We start from the raw sequence: 25,795 nt of genomic DNA on the forward strand, positions 1-25,795 counted from the left end.
ATTTTCTTGGGCCCCGGCAAGGTGGGGCTGCCCCATATCTGCTTGGCTGAGCAGCCCCGGGGGATTGGAAGGTTCTCTCTGGCTCACATTTGTCTCTAACACCTCTCTGTCCTCCCTCCCGCCATGGTGGCAGTAGGGTTGCTGAAGTCCTAGCCACACCACTCAGCATGGAGAGTAAAAACCTTTCCTCACACCTCCTGCCTTAGCCGGGTCACTTTATTCCTGATCCTGTGCGCTCGTGAATGCAGAGATCAATAGCCAGGCCCGAGTCCCATGCTCCAATCCCAGACAGCAGGGGAGCGATGGGAAAGGTGAATTTCCACAGGAAGGTCAGGGCGGGTCCCGGGCGCACACGGCCTCCCGCCCCGCAAACTGAGCCTTAGCCCCTCAGCCCTGTGGGCTTTCATCAACACCACAGACCACGGGTCCATTTAAAAATCATTTTATTATTAACATCATCTTCCCATTTAGCCAAGTGTCTGTCATGTATAAGGAATGTCGGTAAATATTCCATTTGAAGCTTCTTTGTACATATTTCCATCGATAAATAAACTCTGAATTCACATAAAAAAGTTAAACTTAAATAGCTCCTATTCCCTTCTCTTGTAACAGGCATATATTGGTGAAATATAAATATTCTCGGACTCGGGCTTTGTTCTAAGTGAGGAGAGGAATTCATCACATGGTACAGTTACTGACAACAAAATCGAGAAACTGTCAGCTGGTGTCCTGGCTTGGACTAGGACTGAGGTGGGAACCAGAAAATTCACATTTGGTTTCCCGGCCGAGGTTGGGGGAGGAGTGGTGACGGGGAGGAGAGCTTCCTTTACAGCTCTGATAAAAATAATCTGCTCTGCCAGTGAACTTTAACTTTGAATATATTCTTCTACATTGGCTGATTCATTCCATTATTGTTTTACTTAAAACTTGGATGTCAGCTAACAAAATATGGCACATAATCCATTTTGAACAATGTCGGTGGGCTTGGAAACTATCATTGGGCTGGCCAAAACAACAGAAATGCACGTGGGGAGAGCGACGATCCGGGGCTTGTTTGGTGAGTTCACTGTGGTCAATCGCATGTTCAGCCACGGCCTCGGCGCGGGGCGCCCCGGGCGGGGCCTCCTGGGCCCGAGCGGCAGTGAGGCTGGCAGGGGCCTGCTCAGAGCACCCGGGGGATGATGGTGAAGGGCACGGCGGGGCTGCTGGCCTCCAGCTCCAGGGCTGTCAGGAAGCACTCGGTGGCCGCCGCGTCATTGCCCTGAGCTTGAAGGACCTCGCCCAGCCCGTTCCAGACCTCGTGGGCCGTCGAGTTCACCTGCACCGCGTCCCGGAGGATTTTCTCTGCCAGACTGTAGCGGCCCAGCTGATGAAGAATCAGGGCCTGCAGGCATCAGAGAGAGAGAGACAGACAGACACACAGACAGTCAGAGAGAGAGTCTCTGCAGCTCTAGGCTCTTAGCCGTCCTGGAGCTTCTGCACGTTTCTGGGAGGCTGGCATGAATCTCCACCGGGCTGGGCACCCGGCAAGTTCGAACCCTTCCTGCACTCAGGGGCAATGTTCCAAAGAGTTGCTCGAACTGTATGAAGTTGCCTACGTACAGCCGTTTTTCGAAAGATACAAAAGGCAGTTCCACACGGTTCATCTTACTACTTAACCCCCAGGAGCGAACCAATCCGAGAGGCCAGTCTGTACTGACCCAGGGGGCCGTCCCGGGTGTACCGGCTGATACGTAACAGGTTTTCTAACCTGAAGAAATGTCATTTGTGGTATTACTTATGGTGGTGACCAGAACAGACCTTTTTTTATTGCTCTCAGTCCCCCTACCATAAACAAGCCCCTGCCTTCATTGTCCCCTGCTCACCGCCGGCCCGCCCGCCATTTTACACAGTTTTTTTTTTTTTTTTTCAACGTTTATTTATTTTTGGGACAGAGAGAGACAGAGCATGAACGGGGCAGGGGCAGAGAGAGAGGGAGACACAGAATCGGAAACAGGCTCCAGGCTCTGAGCCATCAGCCCAGAGCCCGACGCGGGGCTCGAACTCACGGACCGCGAGATCGTGACCTGGCTGAAGTCGGACGCTCAACCGACTGCGCCACCCAGGCGCCCCTTTACACAGTCTTAATTAGGACGTAGGGGTTGGTCCCCAAATATTTTACCATGACCGTGTTTCTAAGTTATGCATCTCGATGACCGATGTTTTTGTATTCTTTCATCCGATGATATATTCTCTTTGCTTAATCTCTCCCTCACGGGGAACAGGCTGAAATTGTGCCCACTTTCTCTGCTATTTTTTTTTTTTTTTTTTTACTTTATTCTATTTGTTTAGAGGGGCAGAGAGCGGGTGTGAGAGAGAATCTTTGGCAGGCTCCCTGCCCGCACGGAGCCCCACACAGGGCTCGATCCCACTACTCTGGACTCAAGAGTCAGACGCTCAACAGACTGAGCCACCCAGGTGCCCCTCCCTTTGCTATTATAAATCGTGCTGCGATGGTCTTTCCAGACAGCGCCTCTGCGCTCTTACAGAATGGCAGATCTCAAATCTTTTCTACAGTCCTGCTGACCTGTGGGTAAATGGAACCTTACTGAGAATACCCACATATTCTGGGGGGGACGCTGGGGTGGGGGCAGCGGCCTCTGTGGGCTCCTCGCAGCAGCCCTGGAAGGGGCTCAATGGAACCAGCTTGATAGCAATTTGGAGACTCTTCCTTTACAGCAAATTTCCGCAAAGTGACCTTGACTGGGTTAGAGGATGTGACTCTTTTTAAGTTCTCCAAATACTCTGCAAATTATATGCCTAAAGGGTCACTTTCTTTTTTTTTTTATAATTAAAAAAATTTTTAAATGTTTATTTTTGAGAGAGAGAGAGACACACACAGAATCCAAAGCAGGCTCCAGGTTCCAAGCTGTCAACACAGAACCTTATGCAGGGCTTGAACTCACCAACTGTGAGATCATGACCTGAGCCGGAGTTGGGTGCTTAACCGACTGAGCCACTCAGGTGCCCCAGGCCATGTCACTTTCTCACCCATCCGCAGAATTCCAGTGCTTGGTCCCCTGTCCCCCACTATCGTTACTCTTCATGTTTGCTAATTTCATAAGTGCAGAACGTCTGTCCTTAGTAAAACCTGCATTTCTTTAGTAACAGTTGAGGTTGGGGCTCCTGGGTGGCTCAGTCAGTTGAACACCTGACTCTTGATTTTTGGCTCTGGTCATGATCCCAGGGTCATGGGGTCAAGCCCCGTGTTGGGCTCTGCACTGCGCATGCACTGAGCCCGCTTAAGATTCTCTCTCTCCCTCTGCCCCTTCCCCTGCTCTCTCTCCCTCTCTCAAAAAAATAAAAATAAAAAAACCCCAACAATTGAGGTTATAGATTTTCCATGCTTTTGTTTACAAGTCTTTTAGAAGATTGCGATTCATCTGCTAGCATACTTGTCTAGATTGTTCTTTAACTTTTGAGATTTTTTTCTTTGAACAGAAGTTTTTAGTTTTTTAAGTTGGATTTGTTGAACTTTAGTGGGTTTTGTTTCGTTTTTTGGTCACTCCAAAGCTCTGAAAGTTATACTTTCAAAGAACTGACGCGCGTTCAATCCCGCTTTGTTAAGTAGTTGTCTGCTTTATCTTGGCAGACAGGAACCTACCTGGATTTCTTCTTCTCTGCCGGACACAAACTAGCTACCCCTCCCTCCCCGTCCCTCCCGTGAGGCGCTGCCTGTCATGAAGTGAATTATTACATGAAACACGGGGCCTTCTACAACTTTCCAGTGAGCCACAACAACCCCCTCCCGCCTTTGCATCAGTACTGTGCTGTTAAGATTGCTGTTACATCATGTTTTAATGGCGGGGGTGGGGACGAGAGCCTCTCCTCCTTCCCTTTGCTTTTGAGTATTGCACGACCGTGCCCGATGAACTTAACAATCATCTTGTTCATTCTCTTCGGGAGTTGAATCGTGCTTGCGTTAACCTCCTGGGTGTGTGTGGAGAAGCCCGACATCTACCGTGTTGGGTTTTCCCAACCAAGAACATGGCATGGTCGGCTGGTCCCGCGTATCTTTTCCTAAATTTCCCGGTAAAGCCTTGCTCTACCTTTTTGTGGTTCACGCGCAGAACCGATGAGGCACCCCCAGTGTTCTCGAGCATATGCGTCACCAAGGGGCGAGGGCCAGCAGGTAGGCTCTCGGGAGCAGAACCTACTGGGGAGGGGGCATAAACGCGCCTTCCAGGGGGCTGGCTGTGGCCTGAGCCATAGGCCACAGACAACGTGAGCACCGGGGAACCAGGTGGGGCCCACTCTGAAGAGCTCTGGCCTCCGAGACAGGCTGTGAGGAAGGCGCCTCCGTGGGCGGTGTCCAGGTCCTGTGGGCTGCTCGGGCTGGCCTCTCCCCCTGGGCGTGTGGCTCTGGAGGTGGCGTCTGAGGGCCTGGAAAGCAGCCTTGCTTCCGAGAATCACCCGCACTTAAGAGTACCCAGCGCAGGAGCTGTGAGGACGATTCTGGCAGAGGCCAAGGTCAGTGGGGCGACGGCCAAGGCGACCCACAACCCCAGGGCAGTGCAAGATACTGTGGAGGGGTACTCTCCGTGCCCCCAGCTCCGGCTCCCTGAACTGCCTTCCAGAGCGAGGAGGAGAAGGCCTCCAGCAGACAGAGGCTGTCCTCCCCTGGCCGGGGTACAGCAGACCTCAATGTCAGCTCGACTCTCTCTGGGAGGAAAATTGAAAGGAAACACTATACATTCCCTTTCTTATTAACGTCGATATGTGCCTTAATTACGTCTCTGCTGGAGTCCACGTCCTAAATGGGATCCGTCAGAGCTGAGGCTCTGAGAGGGTGGCCAGGGCCGGGCAGACAGGTGGCTCCCTCTGATGCTTTAGGACACGAGAGGTGGCCGGAAGTCAGTCCTTGCTGTTAGGATTTCACCTTGGCTTCTGAAATTCTTCTCTCCTCAGACTACAGGCCTTCCCGTCCTCCAGCGCGAACTGCAGGTTTCAGCCGCCGTCCCAAGGCTGGTCAGGGTCAGTTTTGCAGAGGTCGCCGGTGAGAGCCTCCCAGCTGTCTCCCCAGAGCCCCATCCTCCACCCACCTAGGAGCGGGCAAGGGAACCATGTGCTGAGAGCAAGGGTAGCGGTTCAGCATGGACCCAGCTTCCTGCAGGATGATTAACAGTGATAACAGCAGCAAGGGCTTTCAGCATTTTTGACACACCAGGCACCATTCCAAGTGCTCACGTTCATTAGTTCACTTAATCCACCCGGGGACCCCGAAGTGGTTTCGCACGGGCATGGCCGGGACATGTCTGCACCTGGCTGCAAGGCCGGCTTCGACCGCGGTGGACAAGGTCCTGCAGCAGAAGAGGAAATCTCCCCACGCACTAGGTACTCCTCTCGTTTTGCGGGTGAGAACTATGGCTCCTACGGCTGCGTCTCCTGCCCCAGGCGCACAGCCAGCTGCTGCAGAGCTGGACTACAACCCGCATCCTAACTCTCAGGGCCTGCCTGACATCCATTCGGACACGGAGTCCGGGGCGGGGCTACAAGCGGCCAACTCCACCTCCTGGGGGAGGGGTGCGTGTGGGGCATCCTCCCTCTGGCCCTCCTTCAGAGACACTGGGGCAGCTCGACACCCACGCTTCTCAATCTTGGAGGTCCAGGCAGAAAGGACGAGAGGCCCTCCCCGGCTTGCAGGCAGCAGGATGTGAGGGCCAACGAGCTCCTGCCTTCATTCCTTCCGGGCGAGGTTATCAGCTTGAGCTCACTCTAGAATATTCCGATTTAACCAACAGAGCTGTGAAAGGAGGGAGGGGGTCAGGGTGGAGGCAGCAAGCAGTGGCATGAATTTTACCCAAGTGACCCTGTCATACTCTCTCTCAGTGCATCAAATTACTGAATACCCACCACCTTTTTCTGAGTGGCCCTCCCAGGCAGGGAGACACGCACTGCGTGTGCCGGGCAGATGGGTGAGGAGGGACAAGCCACCAGGTAAGATGGAAAGAGGCGTCCCTGGTTACCTGGCGGCAGGCCGAGCATATGGTCTGGGTCCCGACAGGCTCTGCTTTCTTCCTCTACGCGGAATGTTTTCTCCGCATCAGGCACGATGCTAGGCACTTGTGCTTGGCTCGTCTTACATTACCACCGCTTTATAGATACAGAGACAAGGTTCAGAAAGGCCAAGAGTCTTGCCCAAGGTCCCAGGGCCAATGGATAAGGAGCTGCGGGCCGGCCCAGGTCTGCCGGAGGCCAAAGCCCCCATGCTCCCCGCACACCTTCCCAGCCGGCCTGCCTGCTCACTGCTGCCTCTGTCGCTTTAAGAGACGAGCCTGGAGCCCCCTGGGCACTGACCCAGTTACATCTGAGCCATGGCAAATGGGCATCTGCCGCACTGGGTCTCCTTTTCACTTCTCCAACCATTGATCACTGGCTCTGTCACTCCTCCCCGTGGTTATGGCCAGGAGATGGTTCCTCTCCAGCCCAGCTTTTCTCCAGCTCGGGTTGCTGCTTGGCAGTATCCTATATATTCACTCAAGGACGAGGACAGCTCCTTGCCTCCCTTTGGTGGCCTAGAGGCTAGCTGTGATCTTGAGGCTTGGCATGGACATGGGTGCCAAAGGACTGGGGGCCAATGAGACGTGAAGACCCAGAAGGACCAGGGCTTTGGCCCAGCAAGACCCAGAGGCCACTGCACTCAGCAGCAGTGACCTACCCCCACCCTGCTGGAGTGGGGACAAGGTCACCAGTCCTTTTAACTGGGAATTTTGTTTAGAAATTGGCAGGCTGTTGTATCTGGGTGTAGCCTACCATGGGGGCTCCAGGGTCTAAGGCAGGGGACACGTCTCCCCACTCCCAAATGCTTGCAAAGAACCAGCCAATGGACTAATCTGACCGATCACCCGCAGTGTTGGGAACCTAAGAGTCTTCATGTTGTCCAGTTTCTCATAGGTCTTGTGGGCTTGGAAATTTCCAGCCCGTGTACCTGGACTTATATTCCTAATGTAGGAACAGGCTACCCTTTCCAGATGACCTTGAAGCTTCCTGAGCAATCTGTTTAGTGGAATTAATTCCTAAAGCTGGAGCTGCTCAGGGAGACATCAGAAGCTTGCCAGGGGCTGCCAGCTCAGGCTTGGCAAGGGAATGAAAAATCAGCCTCTGCCCAGTGCCCCAGCAAGCCAAGAGCAGCTCAGAAATCAGTCACATAATGGGATCAACCAGGACAAGCTCCAGCTGGGGTCTGAGCCATTGCTTGGGGCCAGCATCACCGGCAGGTTGGCCAGAGGTGGGCTGGGACCTGGACATGCCTGGCTGTCATGAATGACATGCCACCCAAGCCCCGGTGTGCTGGGAGAGGCCTTCCCTGGCTTTGCCGTGCTCTTATGCACTAGAATCCCGACACCCTTTTCTTTAGGCCCTGCCTCCTCTCTCCTCCAACCATCAAAGGCTTAACTCGTGAGGCTCGCGTTTAACTGTTCTCACCACGGCTGGATCAAACTTCCTCCTAGGACAGACCTCTTGGTTCAGCCAGGCTGGTCTAAAAGCCCACCTACTTCTGCAGGATGCCTCCCCCAGCCTTCTTCCCCCTCTCCAACCATAGTCATTCCTGGTCTGGCCCCTCCTGCTGGAGTTCAAGTCCATCTGCTCAAAGCCCTGCAGATCACCATTCCCCCAAGAGCCCGGGCCACAGTGCCCCCCTTAGGCAGCACTACCCAGAGGCACGGGTCCGGGTCCCAGCACTCAGGCTGGTAGGAGACAGAGCTCTCCATGAGTGACATATTTCATTACCGCAACAACCCGCCTTCTCTCCCATATCAAAATCCAAAACCCCACTGAGTGACTGTCCAGATCCCAGCCACGTTCCGGCGACACACAGGAGGTCAAGTCTGCTCTCAAAGCTCGGGGCCCAGTGAAAATCCTAACCAGATCGAGCAATTGCTCCCTAAGACCTAAGACACCACTGCAGGCCGAGGTGGGAACTCACATGGTCTGTGCCTTCTTTTAACACCAGCCCCTTCTCTTCTCTTGGAGGTTGTGCAAACAGGCTTCCACCTTTCCCAGCCCTGGGGTTCCTGAGCCACTGTGGGAGGCAGCTGGGCTGGCCTTCTGAGAAGAGGGGAATCACTGAGAAGTAACTTACTTGTCCCTTTTCTTGGACACAAATGAAGACAGCCTCCCAAGCTTGTGATTATTATAATCACGTGTTCTGTACAAATAAGCTCTTGGTGCCACACCAAATTGGAAGTGAGAGATTAAATTAAATCTGTTACTTCAAATGAGACAAAATGGACTTGGCTAATTTGAGGACGGTTAGCATCTTTCTCACTCATGTCTTGTGTGTGTGTGTGTGTGTGTGTGTGTGTGTGAGAGAGAGAGATAATTGATGCCCAAGGACTAAAGACCTTGCCACATGCTGTGGGCACCCGTGCAGGAGCTCTGTGTGGGCTCTAGTGCCCAAGGCGTCCTGCTACAGCCCTCGCTCTGGAGAGCACTCGGAGCCCTGGATCAGGTGACCAATAGCAAAGAGGCAGGACAAAAGCCACTATTTCAGACATCCCCATGGTGCTCTGTGCAAGTGCCAAGATGGTCCTTTGCTGGGCTCACTGCTTGTCCCTGTAGGGGCATAGGCACAGAGAGATAATGTCCCTGCAGGAAAGCATCCTTCTCAATGCCGAGCCACCACTAAAAAGCAGTCCTGCAGCTCAGCTCTGGTTCGGGGGTCAAGCCGCAGTCTCCGTGTGCCTATCACTCTTTCCGGGGAAGGATGCTTTGGAAATCAAATGGTCAGCAGCAGGGTGGGGGTGAACAGCTCCCTTGTGCTTTCCATGCCGCGCCAGGCTGCTGCTGCAGACTCCACCCTGGGGCCGCTGCTCTTGACTTCTGGAGCAGAGACCAGCAGGTGCCCTTCCTGTGTTCGAGCCAGCCTGAGTTTTGCAGGGGCTGCTGGAAGCACCAAGGCCGGGGGGTGGGAGGAAGTCTGGTGTCTGGGGTGGGACTGGAGTATTTAAAGAGTTTTCTGTCCCATCCTGGGTCAGACACTCCACCATTAAATCACTGCAGGGGGGTGGGGTGGGGGTGGGGGTGAGGGCGGGAGCTTAGGGCAATATTGTCAGGAGGTTCCTCCAAAAATACAGGTAAACCTGCAAGGACAAATGCATGGATCCACTAGGCTCTATTAATCTTTAAGTTTTTTTTTTTTTTAAGTTTATTTATTTTTGACAGAGACAGAGTGCAAGCACGAGCTGGGGAGGGGCAGGGAGAGAGAGAGAGAGAGGGAGACACAGAATCCGAAGCAGGCTCCAGGCTCCGAGCTGTCAGCACAGAGCCCGACGCGGGGCTCGAACCCACGAGCTGTGAGATCGCGACCTGGGCCAAAGTCCGATGCTCAACCGACCGAGCCACCCAGGCGCCCCATAGGCTCTATTAATCTTTAATGGGCAAAGTGTGATAGCCAACACGCTGCGTGTTACTGATTGCCAAATGCTTTCCTAACCATCCTACACGACAGGTGCTACGTCAGTCAAGGTGGCTTATCTCCGTCCCAGCTCCCCAATTAGGCCTCGCTCTGAAAGGCCGGAGGGCAGGGGCTGGGCAAGCTGTGGGTCGTCTCTGCTTTGGCAGGCTCGACGCTGAGCAGGCGGGGCCGTATTCAGTGCAGAACGAGTAAATGAGGGGCCCCCAAAGATCGAAGAAACGAGGATCATGTTTAAGGCCACTGCTGGCCAAGTCCAGGTCGGTCTGGCCCACAGCCTGTGCTCCTACCCGCCACGGCATGTGTCAGAGAGATGGAGGACTTCGCCGGAACCCATGAGCCAGGGGCCTGAAGGCAAGGCTGTCCCTGGAGGAAGTGGACATGGGCTGAGGACCAGATCTGCAGCCCCTCCTGGGCCACTCAAGCCGAACTGGCACCTCCAAGACTTTTGGACAAAGACACCTAAGCCTCCCCTCTGGTGGGACTTCTGTTGTGACGGCAGCTAGAGGAAAGCCCATCTCCTCAGCCCGTCACCCTCTGGGATGGTGACAGGGCTGCCTGGCTGTAGCCTGAGCGGCGGCTGTGCTGACTAGAGGTAGCTTGTTGGGGATTAGGACACAGGCGAAGGGTTACAAAGAGCTCTGTGGGCTCTGGCCACCGCCAGAGGACCCATGCCACGCAGGTGAGAGGCCCGGCTCCTTCTTAGAGAGTGGGAGGTGTAGGTTAAGAGCGTGGCCTGGGGCTCACTGGGACTGGGTGTGAGCCAGTCCCACCAGTGACTTGGACAACTTCCTCCGGGTCCCAGATACTTGATCTGTATAATGGGGACAAATGCCAACTCACAGGAGAGTCATGAGGCTACAAGAGCCCAAGTTTGTAGAGCGCTCAGTAAACCTCTGGTGAATGGTCACCATCATCAACAAGACCGTGATCGTTATCGTTACCCTTAATGACCTAGGGGGAGGGGAGGCCCTCCCGAGATGCCCAGGGTTGCAGGACTCTCCACTGCCGTCCTGTGTGCCTCTGGGTAGAACTTGTGACAGCAAGGGCCATCTGGCTTGTCCTTGCACACAGAGGGGGTTCTTGGTCAATGTTTGGTGAACGGGTGGGAAGATAGACAAGCGGATGGCACGGGACACTGTCTGATGGTGGGAGGACGGGGGCGGGCATGACTTCTTGCCAGTGCTCTCGACCAATGAGTACCAAAAGGCCTGGCCACGGGTCACCCTCGTCCACACTCGCATCAGAGCCCGATCGCTCAGAGCCTCCACGTGTGCCTTCTGGGGACATCGTTGAGGCGGCTGAGCCCGACGGGAAGAGGCGCTCTGTTCCCAGGGGGTTGCCACCGTCTCCCCTACAGATACTGCATCGCCGAGGAAAGCAGGACGCCAGTCCCTGCTCTGGTCAGGTACTTGCGTTCTCCTTCCTGAGGATGCGATCCATCAGAGAGAAGCCGGGTGGTAGTGGCGGTGCCCTCAGAGATAGTTTCCTTTTAAGTCAGAATCTAAATGGACTGCCAAGCAGGGCCACCCTGAGAAGGCCGCGGGAGATGGTGGCCTTGCAAAGGTTTTCTGGGAGCAGTGGTGGGAAGGCCAAGTGGGGGACTGCCGCTGGCCCCCCCTGCCCCGGGAGTGGCCCTTTCTTCTCTGGGAAGCATCAAAAGCACTGACAGTTGTGAGCACCAGCATTTTGTGGGCGCAACTGAAGGGGCAGCCTGAGCCCCGCCCCGCTTCCCAATGATGCCTTGAAAAGGAACTGAATACACACTCGGATGGGGTGGGGGTGGCGCTCAGCTTCTCTACCTGGATTCCAGCGGCTCTGGGTGAGGTCTGGGCTCTCCTGGGCTCTGTTTTATGTTTCATTTCTGTGTGTTTTGAGTGCTTAGAAATGCACACTGGCTTGCCAGGGGGCCGAGCGTGTGTGCCTTGGCCAACTATGCCAGGCTTGGAAGGGCCTGCCTAACCAGGCCAGGAGCTCCAGAGGCCATATTCTAGGTGTCCCGGCTGATGCCAGGCGTCACTGCCCTACAGCCTATGCCGCTGCCCACTGCACCTCCAGAGCGCGGCGGGGGTCACATGCTGCAATTCAACCCCCTTTGCTACGTCAGTCAAGAATGAGTTTGGGGTGCCCTTCTGGCGGTGGCTCAGCAGGTCAGAAGTTTGGGGTAGAAACTGATAAGGGGTGGGTCTTTTTGTTTTAGCCATTTGACTTAGTTTTGCCCCCAGTTTCCCCAAAGGCCGGGGCCAGCCATTCCCGGCAGCCGCACACCCATCTAACCACAGACAGCAGGTGAGGCTGCCGCAGCCCCCACCCACGGCTGTCCGGGTCCCATCCACCCCACCTGGCCCTCGTGTAGGGACACAACATTCACGAGGCGGCTTGACCTTCAGAGCAAAGGGCCACTGACGTCCGGTACTGGGGACGGGGGCTGAAGAGCAGGAAGGAAGAGGCTGAGGGACAAAGGGGAGGAGGGAGATGTGGGCTGAGCGGCTCCTGGGGAAGGGCCAGCGACTGTTCAGGCTGCCCTGAGGAGTGGCTCCTTGTGACAAGGTGAGTGGAAGCCAGGACCCCACGTAGCTGGCCTTGCTCCATCCATGGTGGGGCCAGAGATGGACATGGTGGACATCACAGGACAATCTGGGCAGGCCTGGGCGAGGAGGGGCAGTGGTCTGAACCCAACAGACACCCCGTGGAGGCTTTCTCTCAGGGTGTGCTGTGAATTGGTGCTGAGGATTCCAGAGGGAGGGAGGCAAAGACCCCAGCGCCTCCCTTCCTCCACCCAGGGAGGACCAGACGTGCCCGAGAGGCAGCTGGCACCTTTGTTCAGGCAGGAGATCGGCCGGCTGTGGGAAGCTGTCCTCTCACAGGCCCCTTTTCCAGGTCAAGTGTTTTATTTGAAGAAATGTGCCTTCTGGAGACCAGGCCTTTATAGCATTTAACTCAACTCAGAAGGAAACAAAACTCAATCTTTCCCAAACCTCTTATTTTTCTAAGCCAGCAGCCAACCATCCACGGAAGCAGAGCTCCTTGGGGTGAGGAGGGGGCTTGGGCCTCTGCTTCATGACGCACGAGCCCCTGCTGCAGTCCCTGACAGGCAGCCTCCCACTCTTGCTTACACCCTCCAGTGACGGGGAGCTCACCACCACCCCGGGCAGCCCACACCATTAGTGGGCAGTCTGAACTGTCAGTTAAAAATGTAGAGCCCTAATTAGGCTTTTTATCTAATTACTGTTCTCTGATGTTCATTTAGTCTTCTTGAGTCATATGGAAAAAGTCCCCTCCGCTTTATATCTGAAAGTCCTTCAGGGTCCGAAGAAAGCTTCCAGAATCACACACGCACACACACACAAGCTTCCTCTCTCTCTCTCTCTCGGTCCAGGGCATTAGAGGAACAGTAAATTCAGGCCTCCCTAATCTCCCCACCTCACTGACTTCTGCTGCTGAGCATGGTACCCAAAGGAGACTGAAGGGTGGGTTCAGAAGGAGGAGCGGTTAAGCCCCAAGACAATGTGACTGTGGCTTTTCCTTTTCTTAAAGCATCTGACTGGCATTGCTTAAAGCTGCTTTCTTCCAGAATGGTCTGGAATATTCTGGAGGAGCTGATTCCTCAAATAGCAGAGCTATAGGCTGTCCAGCAGTAAACGTGCCAGCAGTGAGGATGGGGGCAGTCTGGTCATAAGCCAAAGGGCCCATCCAGCCTCAAGTGGATTTCACACAGAAATCCCAATTTGGCCCCAAATTTCCTCTGGCCTAATTTCTTTGAAACTGGGTACTTCACTGTCGGTGCCAAAATATCCACGTGCTGTGGTGGCTTTCAGAAAACAATTGCTGGGGATCAGTGGGACATTTTAGGGAAGGGACCACAGTCAACCCGCCTGCCAGCAGCTTCCCAGCACCAAAGACCCACAGCCTGCCGCTGCTGTAGACAAATGCCCAGAGGGTGGTCAGGGATGGCAAAGAAGGGCACATGAGCATTCCCCAAAGGGCCACCCTCCTATTTCACAGGCAGGAAACAGGGGCCCTGATCTACCCAGGTGACAGAGTGAGCTGAGGAACAGCATTGAGGTCCCAGGCTGGGGCTCTGTTTGGTCTGCTGTAACCAAAGCCGTTTCTAGTCCTTTCCTCCCTTCTATAAACTCCACTGAGCACCTGTGGGTGTTCTGGCACCAGTGTGTGTGTGTGTGGGGGGGGGGGCTAGTTTGCTGAGGGTCCCGCCCCAGAGAGCTCCCTGAGCCCGGCAGGGGTGACTGTACATGTGGAGGTCCAGCATCTGGAACAGAGTGAGGCCTGCTGGAAGGAGCACAAGGGAGGTCATTCCAGAAGAGATAACACAATGCTCCCACCCATTTTTTTTTTTAAACTAATGGGCGTGACTGGCTCATGGCCACAGAGCTACTTCGAAAAGCTCCTTGTGGACAGGCATGTGGGCAGCCAAGCTTGGGAGGGGCTTCACTGATGACAGAAAAGTGAGGAAAGGGTCCTGGGCGGGCGAGCACCTGGCTCAGTCACCAAGCCAGGTAGAGGCCAAGTTGGGTCTAAGAAGCCAGATTTGCGGAGGACCACCTCAGGGCTGTTTCTCTTAGGTCAGGGTACCGTGGTCTCTAGAAGGTGTTGGGCATTTAGGGGACCAAGAGACACATTCTAAGAGGGCTTCTCAGGGTTAGCTGGCTCTGGACTGGGCTGTCCAGGGAGCAGTCCTCTGTGCAGAAGGAGCTCTGGGGACAGGACTTCCCTGTCCAGCTCTGTTAGCCTGGACACTAGGTCCTTCTGCCATGCAGGGGATGCCACTCCAGTGGGGCTAGACTGTGGGCTCTCCGGACCTAGGTGAGCACCACAGGACCTAGCTTGAGAGGGGCTGATGGGGCTGCTCACATCTGTGTGATGTGACGAATGCCCACCCCACCCAGCACCCTGTGCTAGTGGCCCAGACGGTCACCTGCACGGCAGTCCCTCGAGGTCTGGACTTTGCCATGCAGAGCAGGAAAAGCCCAGCTCCCTTCTATTCGGCCTGCTGTGTTAATTTTACAACACGCCCCCCTCCCCCGATCTGTAATGTCTGCTGGCAGATGAGATCATTTAGGACACTGGTCACACTCCAAATCAGAGATGGGGTACCCTGTGCTCTCAGCAGTCTCTCCTGCCCTAACTAGGACCCGGCTATCTAGCACCCCAAGTCCCTTTCTTTCCCTGCTCTTTGGAATGGTGCGGAGATTTCATTAGGAAAAAGATGTCAGAGCCCCTCTCTGACTTCATCGAGAAGGCTAAAAAGGCAGCTGCTTCCTCCCTGGAAACGGCTCAAAGGCAGCCTTCGAGCTGCTCCCTCTTGGTCCCAAGCACAGCCCCCACCCCAGCCCTGGGAGGTGAATCACTTTGATCTGTGTGTAAAGCCTGAGGGTCAGATACCACTGCCAGCAGGCCCTTGGAGACCAGGCCAAGGGCAATGGGGAATCCCTGTGTCTGGTGGGGTGAGCTCTCCCTTCCCCTTCCCTGCTATCCACTGCAGCCCACGGTAAGGCACTCACAGATTACAGACACACACACACACACACACACACACACACACACCCCAGCATAAGCACCTGTAAAGCTCCGCATGGTGCACCTGCTAGGCAAGTCCCCTGCACTATCAAAGGACATGAGCGAGAAGGTCTGCCTCTGTGAGACTCGGGTTGAGCAGGGGGCCCTGGTGAGGGGTCAGAGGGGACAGGGCCTGCTGAGCCTGGGATGCTGGGCATTCTCTTTATCTGAAGCCCGTGACAGTTCTTGGTAAAATTCCAGATGATTCTCCATCCTCCCCTGACCCAATCTGTCATTTAAATTGCACGCCTGGTTGTTACAACGAGTATTAGTGCAGAGCCTCAGGGTGGACATAAGTATTAGCTACCAATTCTTAGGTGAGAGGAATCTGCAGTTTGGCCCTGGTGCTGTGGGACCGGCCACATCCCAGCCAGCATTTTCTGCGGGTGCTAATGTGGCTCCCCTTGCTCGTACTTTTCCATTGGTAATGGGCAAGAGACTCCTGTTGACTTACTTCTACATCTCCCTCGTTGACTGATTTATTTATTTTTATCTACCTTCCCCGACAAACAAGTCAGGCGGACATAGCAGCCCAGGGCGGCCTGGAAGTCAGCGCTTCCCCACGGCCCTGAGTTATCCACGCAGTGGAAAGTTTGGTGCTAATCACTCCCCGGGGGCGAAGGCCCAGCCTCCCAGCCTCACGGGAGGCTGCTGCCACCCCAGGTGTGTTCGGGAAGATGGCGTCCCACCCCAGGCTGGTCCAGCTCAGCCAGAGAGGTGTGGGCCAGGGCAGCTCCGAATAAACTTCCAGCCCAGCCCTCCCCTGGGGTCCTGGCACCCTGGCTTCCACAGGTGAGAAGGGAGGCCCAGACAGATGCTTAGCTCCCCAAGAGGCGATGGAGACAGGTAGGTATGGAGGGAGAAACATGGCCCAGAGCTCTGGTGGGGGATGTGTCTGACAAGCCCCAGCTGCAGGTTCTCTGTCCTCAGGAGAATAATTCACACGTGACTACCACAGAGCTGAGCTGAGGGCTTGCTGGGAGCCCCTGGGCCATCCACAGTGGGGGAGTCCTAGAAACCCCAGCCCCATCCCCGAGGTCCAAGGCTGGGCCTCCTTCCCAGTGACCCTGACAGACTCACGTTGGGCCTCTGCTTTAACCTGTCCTCAGATGGGGCAGGGGGAGGCTGTCACACCTTCCACTGGGATGTCACTGCACTGAAAAGTCCTGGCCTTCCCTGGGGCAGGAACACAGGGCTGTGGGGGACATCCTGCTGGCAGGGGGCACACTGTCTGGGCCTGCTCTGTGGCCCACTGCCAACCATCCTACTTGGGCAGAACCTTCTGTCTGCCTCACTTTCCTAACCTAGAAAACAAAGAATAGATGATCAATATGAAAATTCTAGGGGTTTGGTAAAATCTTCCATCTAGCAAGTGTTTTTCGGACCACCTGTTAGGCCTCCGGTTTGAGAACTTAAATGTTAACTAGAGAAAGCACCATAGGGAAGAGCCTCTTTCTGCAGTCTGTGGGGTGCAGGGAAGGCTGCCCACAGCATGCCAAGAAAGGGCAGGGAGGGCTTCCTGGAGGAGGAGAGGCCACCACAGCCCAGAGAGTGGCCCTGGAACCTCGCTCCCTGCTGTGCTGTGTTGGCTGGGCTGAGTGGGGCCTGCAGGGTCACCGGGCAGTGCAGCGTGGCTTTCTCTCTGACACCTGAAAGGCAGCCAGCGGCTGGAGACACTTCGACCCAGTGTGGAGTGGGGTCAGAAAGTGGCGGTACTGGAAGACGGCTGGATTTACAGGAAGCCCTGGGAAGTGCAAACAGCCAACAGCGCAGACGCAAAGGGCTACCAGCTTCTGACCTGTGCAGACTCGGGCACCCGGAGGCAGGGGCCTCGGCGACTCATCTCTGTATCCCCAGAGACCGGTGTGGTCCTTAGGACCCAGTGGGCACTCATCAATGACTGCAGTATGGGTGTCATCTCCCAGCTGTGAGCCAGTCCCCCACTGCTGTCCAGGCCAGGGCCCGCCAGAAGGGCGTGGAAACCTCGCCCAAGCTCGGTGCTAACTTGTACCTCTGGGTGCAGTGGAGGCTGGCCCAGGAGTGGACGGTGCTGTCCGGGTGGTGGGGCGATGGGTGTGCCTCTCAGCCTGGATGGCCAGCAAAGCTTCCAGACCCCAGCCCTGAAGGCCACCTGGGGATGCGGGTGCATCCGGGCTACATGGAGAACACTAGCTCCACAGGCAGCCGCCAGGATGACGCAAAGCGGGGTGCTCCCCGAGTCTGGGTTTTCAACAAGCTCTGCTGGGGGCTGCTGGCCCCAGGCCACCACGGCAGTGCCACGCCCCTGATGGAGACAGACGGTTCTCTCAACAACGCGCCAACGCACCGAGACGCAAATGCCGGTGATTCACTACCTGCCACGGGGGACGAGGTCATTTTGGCAGGCGCCTTCCCCACCCCTGCCAGGGTCTGGCACCAGCTATTTTTTCCATGTTTAAAGAGAAACAAACAGAAATGATAAGATACTTCTGATGGGGAGAGAGGACTGGGATTGATAGGCCTTGGAAAATTTTTTCCACAAATAACAAGAGAGATTCCAATCCAGGAAGGAAGGCAGGGCAGGGGGCTCGCTGGCCAGTGCTCCGCCTGACCCCGAGCGTTTCCCCCTCACGCCCCGTGCCATTCCTGGTGCACCAGAGGACAGGAGAGCTACCCTCTAGTGAGAGAAGAAAACAGGCAATTTGCTCAGAAATGAGGATTTTTACCAAAACTTTTGCCCCAGGGCTCCCAGACCTTGTCCCAGGACTGGAACAGTGACAATGGCAGATGAGCTAGGGGACTTGTGGGAGCAGCTGCCCGCAGGGAGCCACATGGCTGCGGTGGAAATGGGACAGAGACTCGGCGTGGCACTTTCTTTTCCAGCACAATTGAGCTCTTATCACTGACCACTTCAATATGGAATAAATCAGCATCAAGATTAGAGTCATTTCCTCAAAAATCCCCCAGCACTCTAAAGAGAGGAGCACAGTGATGTGCCCGGTCTCCGGAACGGAGGCTTTTCGGGCATAGCTAACATGCAGGGGCTACCTGCTGTTGGATGGGCCGTAGCTAACAAGGAGCCTTCTCCCAAGCCAAGCCCACGCCCAGAGCTCCCAACAGATCTGGGAGGGGTCGAGCCGCTCATTTGCAGGGACACGGGACACCGGAAGAGCAAATCAAAGCAATAGCAAGGATTGCTCCCGAGCTGCAGCACGTGTGACTTTCACGCCACGTGGGTTTAGGAAAGGTAATACTGTGCCGCTCCCTGGGGCCCACACAGGTGGCTGCTCACAGCCCAGGGGGACCTGCCCAGAGGCTCTGGCTGCCAAGGAGCTGAGGGGACGAGGTCTCAGCCTCCCTGTAACCCACTCGGGCACCCGCTGCTCTCCAGTGGTGATGCTGTGCCGGGGAGTGAGCCCTCTCCCTGTCTCAAAGAACGGTGAAGAGCAGGACCGCGGGAAGACCCAATGGCCATCCTCTGTGGCCTCTGGGGGATCTCTTCACCTCACACATGATTCTCACAGCCACACTGTTTTGGGAGAAGGAGGGCCTGGAAGACTAGAAGCTGCCAGGCAGATCTTATGTGCTGGGAGTGCTCAGAACTGTGTTCAACCTTTACGACAGCTCTGCTAAGGTGTTATGTAGGAGAGGGTTAAATTATCCTTTTTAATGCCTATTTTAGAGAGACAGAGACAGAAAGAGAGAGAGAACGAGCAGGGGAGGGGCAAAGAGAGAGGGAGACAGAATCTGAGGCAGGCTCCAGGCTCCGAGCTGTCAGCAGAGTCTGACGTGGGGCTCGAACCCACGAACCGCGAGATCATGACTTGAGCCCAAGTCGATGCTCAACTGGCTGGGCCACCCAGGGACCCCCTGTATGACAGAGGTTAAATAACATGTCCAAGGTTAAATAGCATGTCCAAGGTCCTACGCATCGCCAATGAATGGGAGAGCTAGAATTCAAATGTAGGACTTTTCGCTCCAAACCACACCTTCCTTCCTGCCACCCACCCAGGCAATTCTGAGTCTCGTTCTTTCTCCCCTGAGCCTCCCCGTAGCTGTTCTGTCTCTATCTAGAGTGGCAAGGTGAGCTCCACTCTACCTGTCCCACGAGTACCCGCCGCCCTGGAAGTCCTGAGGCAGGGACACGTGTGTTCTTCTCTGCCTACCCACTGCTCCCCCATTGCCTCCCTTCCCCCCGTGAAACCACCTAGATCTGTACGTCCAGTGTTGTGCTGGTCTGCTGGCCCTCTGAAAGAAAAGAAAAAGCCCTGATTTGTAGTGCTTGCCAGTTTCTAGGGTATCAAGGCTCCCACCATGGCTGGTTTCAAGCTACCCATGAGGTCACTCTGGGCAGAGCTGGGAAAGGATGAACGGAGCTGGCTGGCCGGCTCCGGCACACACTGCCTGCATCTAGTGGCGAGCAGGAGCCGCAAGAGGCCCCTGGCCCAGTAGCAGAGGGACCGCAGAAGATGCAGGTGACGCTGGTGCCATAAAATCCGCCCATCCTGTCGGCCAAAGCACACTGCTGTCTTGATGGTGGAGGGGGGTCGGTACAAAACTTCTACTTTCTTCAGGGTTAAGGATGCAGAAAGGGAGCAGAGGGACACGTTTTCTTCTGTCATTGAGCAATCTGACTTGCGGGAAGCTTAAGGCACCACTGAACCACTCTCAGAACACCTCCCACATCCGGGAAAACGGGGCTGGGGGCTTCGTTTCTCCCCTTTAGTCTCCCAAGATCATCCAGCAACACAGCCCTTTCAGCCTGATTTCTCTAAAGCCAATTTTCTTGTCAACTGGGCTGTGTCCCATGTCACACTTGCTGGTGGGCATGTGGGCGTCCATGTGGTGGCAGTGGGGGGGGGGGTGGGTAGCTGGAGGGGGGCTGTTGCCGGCAAGAAGGATGGGATTGTAGCCGGCTTTCTTTCATCATGCCAGAGGCAGGAGCAGATGCATCACCTCTGTGTAAGATGCCAGGCAGCAGGTAAAGAATTTAACAGCTTGTGGGAGTTCTAATTAGATTGCCAATTATAACTCGATTGACCTGCCTGGCTTTGAAAGGCCTGGAAAAACGCATGTTGTCTGTAGGAAGAAGCAGATTTTGCTTCTAGTTTGTTCTGGGGGATCCCTGCAGGGATCACTTGCTTGGACTTTGGTTCTAGCCCCATGCATCTGTCTGGACTCCCGCCGCCCCGGATGCAGAGGAGGAGAGAAAACCCGCGGGGGTGCAGGGAGGGAGAGAGATTCGGATCCCTGTGGGGGGGGGGGGGGAGCCGTTGTCTGCAATAGGCATCTTTGCTCCTTTCTTTATGAAGAAAGACTCAGCATCATGTCCCCTAGGCTCCCCTGCAGGGTTGGGCCAGCAGTTTCTCCTTCATTCGGAAGGACATCAGCCAGCATTGCAATTACGGATCTAATCAAAACTGACCTCCTGGTGAGGCCAGATCCCAGGTTTTGTGTGTGTGTGTGTGTGTGTGTGTGTGTGTGTGTGTGTGTGCATGTGTTCAAGAGTCTTTGCAGAAAAGGTCACCGTTGATATCAGCTTGGGGCACGCCCCCTCCCCCGGACATTGGCACCCAGCAGGAGAATCGGGTCTCCAGCAGACACGAGAGGGCATGTTTCACATCCCTCCTAGGAACCAAGGCACCTGCTCACTGTTAGACACCATTCAAGTCCTTCTCGCTCACACATGTGATCCCATCTGATTCTCCCATCACCATCTCTACTCATGGAGGAAGAAACTGAGGCCCAGAGAAGCTCAAGGGCTCCCAGCTCCTCTGTGTGGGACCATGTCTGTAATTCAAGTCATTCTTGTCTCTCACACTTATCACAGTGATCTTGCTCACTGGGACCCTTCCTTCATGGACATCCCATAAACCTCACAGGGCCCTAGGCCGGCCACAGCCCAGAGCCAAGAACTGAGTGGGGCCATGGGAACAAGAGGGCTTGGGGATCTGCAGGGTGAGGCCCAAATCCCAGCTACAGTTTGGATGAGCTGGGTGCATGGGAAAACTGTGTAAATGACCAGAACCCATGTGTCCTCATTAGCCAAGTTACTCTCCCGCTCTGTGAATGCTGGTGCTCCTTGGGTTCTGTCCTTGGCCCTCTTTCTTTCTCTCTCTGACTCCCAGCTCAGCTGCCACCTCCAGGCCACCACTGCTTCCTAACCATGGCACCTGCCCTGGAATGTTCTGCCTCCAGACCGTGTGCAAGGCTTGTACCTTCCTTCCTTCCATTGCTTCCCTTCCTCCTGTGTTTCCTCTTGTTGGTGAAGTCGTCTTATCCATCCAGGTACCTGACCCGGGTATCTGAGAATCAGACGAGAACCTTCCAATTCCCTCACCAAGCTTTACTGCATCTGCCTTCTCGAAATCTCTTCTCCTGGACTGTCAAGATGTTATTAGTGGAGTCCAGTCCTTGGTGTCTCTTAGCTTCTACTAACGTATCCTCCACAGCTTCTAGATTGATCACTCCAAAATGCAAACCTGATCTCACTACTTTGTCTTAAGTTTTTTTTAATCTTGAAAAATTTCAAGCATGCAGAAAATTCGAAAGGCTGATATAATGAACATCTATATACCTATCACCTAAATTTAACAACTGTTAACGTTTTTCACACTTGCTTTATCTATTTCGGGGGCAAGCATTAGTATTTTGAAGTAAACTATAGGCACTGTGACACTTCATCCCTAAATACTTCAGCAGGAATCTCTTAAAAAAAAAAAAAAGAATGTTTCCTTACAGAACCACCTCTAACAAAATTCATAGTACCTGCTCACCATTGTCTACTAACTGGCCCTAACTGTCCCATGTAGATCTCCAAGAGCTAGTTTGTTTACTAGGTATTCAAGCTCCATCTGTCCCTAACTTGTGGAAGGGTCGACATCTCTACTCTGCTGCTGAATCCTGGCCCCCAGGTCACACCTTCGGTGGAGCCGTGTCTGTCCCTCTTCCCTCATGACACCAGACAACCTGTGACCTGTACCTCTGTCTACCAGAGCCCCTGTGACTTTTTTTTAAATACTTTTTTAAAAGTTTATTTATTTTGAGTGTGGGGGGGGGGAGAGCGGGGGCAGGGCAGAGAAAGAGAGAGAAAGAGACTGAGAGAGAGAGAGAGAATCCGTGCAGTCAGCACAGATCCTGATGTGGGGCTTGAACCTCATGAACCTCAAGATCATGACCCGAGCAGAAATCAAGAGCCAGATGCTTAACCGCCTCAGCCACCCAGGTGCCCCTCCCCTGTGACTTTTCCTACACTTACTTATACATGTTTATGGCTCTCCTTCGAGACTTGAGGGGAGTGGTCTAGTCCAGTACCTGGCACAGAACCAGGCTCCACGCAGCCTACGTACATCGTGCCATTTAATTCTTACAGCAGTAACTAAGAGGCCATTGTGCAGAATCCATGATGCTGAAGGTAAAGCCAGAACAATACCTGACACAGAGAAGGTGCCGGTGCCCAAGTGCCGGGTCCCTTCCTGCTCACAAGCCTCCAGCTGAAGATGTTCTGAAAGGCTTGAAGAGAAACAATGCCTGCAGAGGTATCTGAAGAGGCAGGTGTCCCATAAATACCAAGCAGATGAGGAAAGGGAGGGAAGAGAGATCACGCGTCAGTCGGTGAGCCTGGCGGGAGGTGAAAGCGGTCAAGTAACCGTGGGGACAGGGGGTCTGCCGCCAGGCAAAGGGGCTGGAGTCCCAGGGACCCTGGCAGAGGAGTTCTCAAAGGGCTTTCCTAAAGCTCCTGCAGGCCTGGAGCTTTCTGGATGCAGGGGCCCAGATCTGGGAGCAAGGGGCAGGCCCTCAGACTGTGGTTCTGGTCTCCCTCTGCAGCACGTCACCAAGGCCCCAGGGAGGGACATCAGGGGCAAGGCTGCCTCCAGACCCTGGGCGGTGCTCTCACCCAGTGCCCCTGGAGGGAGCCTCTGCACACTGGCACCCCATTCCTTGGTCAGCGGCGCTCACTGGCTTCCGAGAGCAGGGGTTCTCTAAGGAAAGGGCCCAGAGCATGCTTCTGTGATCTGTGCAGGGGAGGGGGCCTGCCTTGGCTCCAGGCCACCACCCTCCTAGAGTCCGAGGGTTTGAGGCTTGGTGAGTTTTGGTATTTTGTCACTGATCCGTTTGTCATTCCTTCCTCCTAAGCAACCCCTCACCCCCACTCCTTTGGCAACGGGAGGGGTGCCAAAGGCTACTCTCTCCTGCGCCCAGCTGGGCTCATAAATCAGTGCTGATCCTGCTGATCCAGGCTGTGAGAAGGGGTGCTACACAGCAGGGGGGGCAGGTAAGAGGCAAGTGGGGAGACCAAGTCTTGACTCCAATTGGGAGCAAAATTGAGAGAGGATGCAAGCTCAGCGGATGCTACACGACCCACCAAGACAGGCTCGAGCCCCCTACTCCCCTTCTCCCCAGAGCAATGAGCGGGCTTCTCCGGGGCCAGGGCCTACCCTCGAGGAGTCCTGGGAGCTCGTCTCTTCCCCACCCCCACCCCGATGTCAAAAGGCAGACGCCACCGCTCACTTCACACAAAGTGGACGTGAAGCCTTCGGGAATGATGCGGTCAGGATTCCTGGTTGGGTCTGCCACCTGCTGCCCTGTGCTCTTGGCAAGTCCCTTCCCCCCTCTGGCCTTAGCTTCCCCATCCGTAAAAAAGGGGTGCTTAGACTACGGAATTTCGTTGGTGTTCTAAATCCTGCGATGCCTCTGCTCTCTGGTGAGTGTTAGGTCCAAAGATGTCCCGGCCGCTTTAGGCTCTCACCCCTGATACTGGTGAAGAAACGCCAGAAGCAGTACCTGGGAGAAACTTCCAGGGTGTCCTCCCCAGACCTTTGGGCTGAAGGGTTTTACGCTCAAACTGAAGCGCTAGACAACATGTGTGCAGGCATGACCCAGAGAGAGCCCAGGAGCACTCCTGGGGAGTGGGGAGCCTCTGGGACTAGCGCTGAATGATGGGGAAGCCATTCAGACAAGAGGCGGGTTGGGGACAGCCAGCCCAGGTGGACCCGAATGCCACTTTCTCATGGCGACAGCCCTCTTGTTGACTTCAGGGACAGGTGGTGTGAGGGAGGAGGGTGCTGTAGCAGGGCTCAAATCTAGAGGGGCCTGAAATAAGGAAGGGGAATTAGGGGCAGGTATCTGGGAACACAGAACAACCCAGATAAGGGAAAACTTGGATCAGACAGTCTGATCCAAGCCAGGGAGCAGCAACCGTGGCAAGGCAGGAATGTGGTGGAAGTGAAATGTCAAATCATACTGGAATAATGGGCCAGAATTTCTAAGAATAAATGGCTTGGATAGAGTATGTCAGATTTTAAATAATTTTAGATCATAATTACTAATGAGACACTGAACTGCACCGCCTGTAATTAGTCATCTAAGACTCCCAAACAGAAAATAGAAATAAACACGGAATTAATTTTTTCCTTAAGCCGCGGAGAAGGAAGGCCCAGTGACATGGCTTGTATTTCGGAGCCTGCACCGGGTCTGTGATTTCAGTCCTCGCTGAGAGCCGGGTGGCCTGATGCCATATCTCCCTGGCCAGCACTGAGAAAATGCTGCAGTGGGAAGGAGGAATCCAAAAACCAAGCAGAAAATGTCTGCAGAGAGTATCTCTGCACCAAAGGATGCTGTTTGGGGTGGGAGGGCTTTTAGTGCGGGAGGGGTTGGCAAGATCAAGGGCCACAAGCCACACAGGAGCCACGTGGGTGCGGAAGTTCTACATCTCCAGGTGACATTCCTTTTGCTCCAAGGAGGACATACACGCCAACAAACGGAAAATGCTTTAAGCTAGAAATACGCATTTTCAAAAGGATGTGAGGACATAGCTTGAGTCATAAAAAAAACCCTTTCAATTACCTGGTTCTTCCCCCAAATAATTTCCAATCCCTCCCCCTATTCAGATGTCCTCCCCATGTGGCTCGCACCTCCGACCTGGCTCTGGGAGGCTCACTGTCGCTACCGCTGCAGGCATCCTGCCCCCAAACGGGCGCGGGCACCGTGCAAACCCAGTTAGAGCGACACGGCCCCCTCTCCTCTCCCCAGGGGAGCCCACCCTCAAGGGACACGTCTTGGTGCTGTGGCAACAAGGGAAGCTGCTTGAATCTGGGTTTGGGGTAGGCACGGGGGTTACAAACAGAGGCTCCCACAGCCTGGGGCCAAGATCAGAAGTCACACCCTGAACAAGACACCAGGCTCACAGTCTATGGAGGGAACCAGATAAAAAGGGCTGAGGATGTGTCCTGGGTCACCATCGGGGCAAGTGAAGAGATGACTAGGGGGTGGCTGACAGAAACTCCACAAGAGAACTCATTTGAGCAGAAGGATCAGTGTTTGGGTGTCTGTTTTCCTTAAACAGGAAATGGTATTTAATGATATTTGTATGGCACCCTGGGGCGGGAGGACCGGGCTGCTCTAGGCCACATGTGACACACTACTCCCTTTCCTTGGCACTCCCGAGGGCAGAGGCTGTCCCCTCTTTGGCTCATCTGTAACCACAGGACAGAGGCGAGATGCTCTGGCCTAAAGGGCAAGAGAGTCTGGGGCCTGGGAGGAGGGTCTCTGCATTAGAGGCGGGGCTACTGCCTGGATCGGCACAGCCCCAATCCCTCGGTCCCTGCCACGTCCACCTGTCTGCCTCGGTGCCCCAGGCTGCCTGGGGACGGCCATTTCAGCATGGGGTCTCTGGGATGGGCCGTGGAGCCTGACATCCGGCTTAGAGGGGGAGTGCCTCTGGGAAGGACGAGGGGTGAGAAAGCACAGGGGTGCGGCCCAGGAAAGGCATCAATCTTTATAAAT

At 54.9% G+C, this 25,795-nt stretch overlaps 1 protein-coding gene across 6 annotated transcripts in view; it reads right to left on the bottom strand.

Moving 5' to 3' along the window:
• Positions 1–426: 426 nt before the first annotated feature.
• Positions 427–25,795, bottom strand: part of TTC7B (tetratricopeptide repeat domain 7B) — a 253,767-nt gene continuing 228,398 nt past the window's right edge. For all 6 annotated transcript variants that reach the window (XM_053224825.1, XM_053224828.1, XM_053224827.1 and 3 more), the window contains one exon: positions 427–1,384. In XM_053224825.1, the coding sequence (XP_053080800.1) occupies positions 1,163–1,384 (222 nt within the window). In that variant the 3' untranslated portion in view covers positions 427–1,162. The remainder of the gene's footprint in view (positions 1,385–25,795) is intronic.

Source organism: Acinonyx jubatus, chromosome B3, assembly GCF_027475565.1.
Source record: "Acinonyx jubatus isolate Ajub_Pintada_27869175 chromosome B3, VMU_Ajub_asm_v1.0, whole genome shotgun sequence".
NCBI lineage: Eukaryota > Metazoa > Chordata > Mammalia > Carnivora > Felidae > Acinonyx > Acinonyx jubatus.